Raw genomic sequence first — 7,229 nt, 5'->3', positions numbered from 1 at the left:
CCAGCAGAGTATAACCATGTAGATAATGAGCTTCTGCAACCATCTTTCAAACATGATGGGAGTCAGGACTGAATCACCCAGCAGTATGCCTGTGTATTTTCATCAACATCTATTATTAACACAAGGCTTGAAGGGGAATGGAATGAATCCAACACATGCTTGCTGAAATTTTCCACGAATCAGCTTTTCAAAGAGCTAACGTGGTTATGGTGAGAAGGCCACCACACCAAGGCATCAGAGTCAGGACAGCACTTCACATAAGATCCCACAGAGACTTTCTGGAGGAAAGGAAATCTGAAGCAATAACAGGACCATTGTGATCTGTTTCTAAACATACCAAGGACTAGGCATTGAAGGAGCCTACTTGGGGCTGTTAGAGGTAAGAAATGGGAAGGTTACATGAGTGCTCCAAAAATACAGACATTGCATTTATAAATATTTTACAATAACCAGACTAATGCATCAAGGCTGAAGGTGGGTTAAACTCCCAACCAAACTTAGAGGGGGCAACAGGATTTCAGAGACCCTAGAACAAAGAAAAGCATAGTTTTTGTTCCGTAAAATGGGAAATTGTTTGGGAGCGAGGATTGTCAAGAACTATTCCTAGAAGAATGGAGATCCGGTCTTCACTGTCCCATTGTCCTGTGGCTGAACACCAACCAGTGGTTTCTTAGGAAAGGAACATGATTTCCAGACAGGCTTGAGCTAAGACTCCACTGAGAGACACCCTTAAGGTTCATCAAACAGCTGCAGGTCCAAGCGGACAACAATCTCTCCTGTCGGAACCTCATGGAGCAGGAGACACTTTGTAACTGGACCCTTGGAACCCTGATCTTTCTTGATGTCAGCCACGCGGATCTCTGTCCGACCCAAAAAATCTGAAAGGAAAACAAACAGATCCTAATCAGAGACATAGTTCCTTCTCTCCAAGGCATGAATTTAGCCTTTGGGAATCTCCCAAGTAACTGTATACTTACTTTCTCTTCTTCCAGAAAGGATTTAAGTCAGTTTGGAGGAATCCATGAGCTATGATGGTGGAGCATGACTTTTAAACAGGGTGAAGAGGAAAGGAACAAGGCTGAAAATGCAGACCAAGATTTTTCACTGCATTTGATACCACAGACCTCAAGAGAGCTGTAGACTCTCTGGGAGGTACTGTAAAGCCATACACTGTCTGGGACTCTTATCAGTTACACAACTTAAAATGTATGTAAGGTTTTAAAAAAATCACTCAGGAGAAGAACAACTATTTTTGAGGCTAACATTGAGCAGTAATTTCTCCCAAGGGGTGTCATAAGAGAATGCTATGTACTGTCATATACCCTTTTTAGAAGCATCCAGGAAGACAACCTTGCTTGTTGGACGTGAAGAGGACTTAAAATACTTACAGATGAAGATCAAAGACTACAACCTTCAGTACAGGTTGCACCTTAGCGTAAAGAAAATAAAAACCCTCACCACTGGACCAATAAATAACATCATGATAAATGGAAAAAAGACTGAAGTTGTCGAAGACGTCTTTTAGCTTAGGTCAACCCTCATGAAAGTAGCAGTCAAGAAATCAAATGATGTATTTTATTAGGCAAATCGGAGGGCTAAAGTGCTCCTAACCCAAGCTCTGGTATTTTCAATAACCTCATATACATGTGAAAGTAGGATAATGAATAAGAAAGACTGTAGAATAATTGATGTATTTGAGTTATGGTATTGGAGAAGAATATTAAAAGAACCATGAACTGCCAAAAGAACAAACAAATCTGTCTCAGAAGAAGTGCAGTCAGAATGCTCCTTAGAAGCCAGGATGACCAGACTTCGCCTCTCATATTTTCGATGGACATATATCAGGAGGGATCAGTCTCTAGAGAAGGACATTATGCTTGGTAAAACGGAGGTAGGTAAAAAAGAGGAAGACCCCCTAAGGAGACAGACTGACACAGCATTAGCAGCAATGGGCTCACACATAACAATTGTGAGATGGTGCAGGACTGGGCAGTGTTTTGTTCTGTTGTGCATAGAGCTGCTATGAGTCAGAACCAACTGGACAGCACCTAACAACAAACAACAAAGATGATAAGCTAAGGCTTGTCCTCACAATGTCCCTCAGTATATGCCAAAGAGGAGCCACAAAGTGCTGGGAGAGGAGGCAACAGCATGTGAGCTGCATGCTTCAAACAGTGTTCCCTGAACAGCCTCATCGAAACGTCTATCAAATATTGAGTATCAGTGCTATGGAGCGAATTGTCCCCGGGCCTGTGAATGTGACCATGTTTATAAATAAGGGAAGGTAAATAAAGGAAGGTTAATCACATTAACAAGGTCATACAGGGTTGGGTACTGTCTTACAAAATGAGAGGTTAGGAATACAGTCACATGGGACGAAGACAGATGCCATGCAAAGATGCATGTAGAAGTCCAGGCAGGCATAGACATACTAGAAACTGGAAGAGACCGGAAGAGGGCAGACAGAGCATGTTCTGCCAAGACCCTGAATTTGGACTCCTAGGCGCCAGAACTGCGAGACAAAAACTTTCTGTTCTTTAAAGCCACATACTTTGTGATCTGTTGTTTTGGCAGTCCTTGGAGACAAAGACAGTCAACATGATCATGTATGTGAACATGTTGATAAAATTTTATATGTCAATACACAATGATGTGAAATGGGTCTCCAGGCCATTATAGCCACTCAGTAACTACTTGTTGGACATTTACTATGGACCAAGAACTCCTGGATCACAAATAGCCTTCTTTCAAGTTTCTCAATTAAAATCTGGGAATTCTTTCTACTGGACTCTGTACTGCTTTGAAAAATGTCCGCAGTCCCCAATTCATGTCCACCTGCTGTTGCTGTTAAGTGCCATCGAGTTGGTTCTGACTCATAGTGACCCTGTATAGGGTTTCTGAGGAGTGCGTGGTGGGTTTGAACTATCAACCTTGTGCTATAGCAAGACTCCATGTCCACCTAGAACTTGTAAATGTAACCTTACAGTTACATTTAAATAGGGTCTTTTCTAATGTCATCAAATTAAGAGAGAAATGCAGACACTGAGACAGAGAGGGAAGATGGTTGTGTTGCCACAAACCAAGGGATACCATGAATGGTCAACGACCACCAGAAGCTACAAAGGACAAAGAAGTATTCTTGCCTATAGACTTCAGAGGGAGTGTGACTCAGTCCATCTCTTGAGTTCAGATTTCTAAACTGTAGAATTTGTGACAGGACAAATTATGTTGTTCTAAGGCACTCACTGTATGGTCATTTGTTATGGCAGCTTTAAGAGATTAACACAGGGAGAAATAGGTTGGTTTTGCCCCAACTTACATTTCACTGGAATAATATCTGCTGTAAGAACACAATGCTGTTGTTATTAAGTGCCATCCAGCCGGTTCCGACTCATAGTGACTCTCTATAGGGTTTCCAAGGCTGTGATTTTTTTTAAAAAAACTTTTTATTGTGTCTTCAGCCCATGAGGCTTATCTTCCAGCATTATGTTGTTGTTCTTGTTGTTAGGCGCCACCAACTTGGTACTGATTCATAGGGACCTTATGCAGAACAGAATGAAACACTGCCAGGTCCTGTGCCAACCTCAAAATTGTTGCTACACTTGAGCTCATTGCTGCTGCCACTGTGCCAATCCATCTCATGGGGGTCTTCTTCTTTCTTGCTGAACCTCCACTTTACCAAGCATGATGTCTTTCTCCAGGGTCTGGTCCCTCCTGATAATATGTCTGAAGTATGAGAGATAAAGTCTTGCCATTCTGGCTTTTAAGAAGCATTCTGACTGTACTTCTTCCAACACAGATTGGTTTGTTCTTTTGGTGGTTCAATATTCTCTTAAAACGCCATGATTCAAATGCATCAATTCTTCTACAGTCATCTTAATTCACTGTCCAACTTTCAAATGCATATGAGGTTATTGAAAATACCATGGCTTGGATCAGGCTCACCTTAGTCCTCAAACTGACATCTTTGCTCTTCAGCACTTTAAAGAGGTTTTGTGCAGCAGATTTGCCTAATGCAATACATTGTTTGATTTCTTGACTGCTGCTTCCGTGAGTGTTGATGGTGGATCCGAGCAAAATGAAGTCTTTGACAACTTCAAGCTTGAATCATCTGCATATTGCAGATTGTTAATGAGTCTTCCTTCAACAATGATGCCATGTTTTTCTTCATAATCCAGCTCCCCAATTTATTTACTTAGCATACAGATTGACTAAGTATGGTGAAAGAATACAACCTGGAAAATACAACACCTTTTCTAATTTTAAACCATTCACTGTTCCCTTGTTCTGTTGGAACAATTGTCTCTTGGTCTATGTAGAGGTTTCTCATGAGCACAATAAGAGTTCTGGAACACTCATTCTCTACAATGTTGTCCATAGCTTGTCATGATCCACACAATCGAAAGCCTTTGTGTAGTCAATAAAGCACAGGTAAACATCTTTCTGGTATTCTCTGCTTTCAGCCAAGATCCATCTGGTGTCAGCTATGATATCTTCATTTCACGTCCTTGTCTGAATCTGGCTTGAACCTCTGGCAGTTCCCTGACAATGTACTATTGCAGCCGTTCATCGATTATCGTTAGCAAAGTTTTACTTACATGTGATATTAACGATATTGTCAATAATTTCCGCAGTCCATTGGGAATATGCATCTCTCTTTGGAATGGGCACAAATATGGATCTCTTTTGTTTCCTTGTTTCTTCCATTTGCTTTAGCATCTCTACACTGGACAGTTTCAGAATCTCCTCTAACATCCATTTTGCCTTATTCTTCTTTCTTGTCTTCTTACTTACCTTTTGCTTTCTTCCTGTATGGTATTTCTTCATGTCATCCCACAACTCTTCTGGTCGTCATTCACTAGTTTCTAATTCATCAAATCTGTTCTTGAGATGATCTCTAAATTCAGTTGGGATATGTTCAAGGTCATATTTTGGTCTTGTGGGTGTGCTTTAATTTTCTTGAGCTTCAGTCTGAACTTGCAGATGATCAGTTGAAATGGACTGTTCCACAGTCTGCGCCTGGCCTTGTTTTGTCTGATGATATGAAGTGTTCCACCATCTCTTCCCACAGATGAAGTCAATTTTATTTCTAGCTATTTCATCTGGTGAGATCCATGTGTATCATCATCTTTTATGTTGTTTTAAAAAAAGTATTTGCAATGAACAAGTCATTGGTCTTGCAAAATTCCATCATAAGTGCTACAGCATCATTTCTATCACCAAGGCCATATTTTCCATCTAAAATGGAAACAAAGATTCTTCTTCATTTTCAACCTTTGCATTCCAATCGCCAGTAATTATCAGTACATCTTGATTGCATGTTTGATCAGTTTCAGATTGAAGATGTTGGTATAATTCTTCAATTTCATCATCACTGGCTTTAGTGGTTGGTGCATAAATTTGAATATTAGTTGTTTTAATTGGTATTCCTCGTACTCACAGACAGTGTTGTACTTCTAGCTAGATCTTGAAATGTTGTTTGATGATGAATGCTTTCTTCTTCAGTTTGTCATTCCTAGCATAGTAAACCATGTGGTTGTCAGATTCAAAATGACCAATAGCAGTCCTTTCCATTCATTAATGCCTAGGATATTGATGTCTATGCATTCCCTTTAATTTTTGACAATTTCAAATTCTCCTAGATTCATACTTTGCACATTCCACGTTTGATCATTAATGGATGCTTAGAACTGATTTTTCCTTATTTTGAACTGTGGTGCATCAACAAATGAAGGTCCCAAAAGCTTTATTCCATTTGCGTCATTATGATCAACTCTACTTTAAGGTGGGAGCTCTTCCCCTGTCGTATTTTGAGTTCCTTTCAATATGAGGTGTTCATCTTCTTCTGGCACTATATCTGACAGTATTCTGGTGCTCTTCACCATGTTTCAATATTCAATATTCTAGTGCTACCTGACAATGTTCCACTGCTATTCATAAGGTTTTCATTGATTAAATATCCAGAAGTAGTCTGTCTCTCTCTCTTCCTAGTCTGTTGTAGTCTGTAAACTCACCAGAAACCTGTTTACCGTGGGTGACCCTGCTGACATATAAAATACCAGTAGAATAGCTTCCAGAATCACAGAAACACACAAGCCACCACAGTACAAAAAACCAACAGACGAGTGTTGGTCCAGTGAATAGTCTGTTGTGATCCATAGGGTTCCCACTGGTTAATTTTCAGAGTAGATTTCTAGTCCTTTCCTCCTAGTCTCTCTTAGTCTGAATGCTCTGCTGAAACCTACCCACCATGGTGTGACCCTGGTGATATTTGAAATACTGGTGGTGTGGTTTCCAGCAGTACAACAACATGCAAGTCACCACAGTACAATAAACCGTTGTGCTAGGGGAATGGTCCTAACACTTAAATGTACTAAAAAAAAAAAAGTATCTTGAAAGATGAGAAGCTAAACATTCAAGAAGCCAAATGTACCCCAGGAAGGATAGACCTCAAAAGAAAGTCACTAAGACATATAATAATCAAACTTTCCAAAATCAAAGACAAAGGAAGAATACTAAAAGCAGCCTGGGAGAAGAGAAATGTCACTTATAAAGGCAAGCAAATTAGATTAAGCTCTGACTATTCAGAACAAACCATGCAGGCAAGAAGGCAATGGGGAGATTTATACAAAGTCCTACAAGAAAAAACTGTCAACCAAGAATCGTCTATCCAGCAAAACTATCAATCAAATATGATGGTGCAATCAAGACACTCCATGATAAACAGAATCTGAGAGATTTTATCAAAACCAACCCAGCACTTAAACCAACAAGAACAAACAAGACAGGCATGGAAACACCACTTAGAACTCAGTCAATAGATAGCAGAGTCCAGAACTGAACAAGACTACAACAACAAATTCAAAGGAGCTGGGAGGTCAACCGAAGATCAAAATTATATCAATGTCAAAGAAGGGACAAACGTAGCAACAGAGATCCAGGTGGTAAGGATGTCAGTTAAATTACAGGATACAATGGATTCTTTTAAATGGCGAGAAAAGTTAGTAGACTATAAAGTAACCTCAAAGAAAGTTTAAAACTTCACAACTTACCATGAAAAATGAACTTCCAAGCAGAACAAGCAAACATGAAAACTAAGAAGAAACTGACAAGAAATAGCACAAAAAAAACACAAACGCAACACAAGAAGGCATGCAAAACAAAAGAACAAGCAGCACTACCAAAAAGTAACATAAAGGCAGCAATTAAGTCATGTTGTTGTTGTTGTT

General features: G+C 39.8%; 1 protein-coding gene across 1 annotated transcript in view; it reads right to left on the bottom strand.

Moving 5' to 3' along the window:
• Nucleotides 1-729: 729 nt before the first annotated feature.
• Nucleotides 730-7,229, bottom strand: part of ITSN1 (intersectin 1 (SH3 domain protein)) — a 352,172-nt gene continuing 345,672 nt past the window's right edge. The window contains exon 40 of the mRNA XM_006862548.1: nt 730-878. Within this exon, the coding sequence (XP_006862610.1) occupies nt 730-878 (149 nt within the window). The remainder of the gene's footprint in view (nt 879-7,229) is intronic.

The sequence above is a fragment of the Chrysochloris asiatica genome, unplaced genomic scaffold (genome assembly GCF_000296735.1).
Source record: "Chrysochloris asiatica unplaced genomic scaffold, ChrAsi1.0 scaffold00049, whole genome shotgun sequence".
NCBI lineage: Eukaryota > Metazoa > Chordata > Mammalia > Afrosoricida > Chrysochloridae > Chrysochloris > Chrysochloris asiatica.
This window is presented reverse-complemented; position numbering and strand designations above follow the sequence as displayed.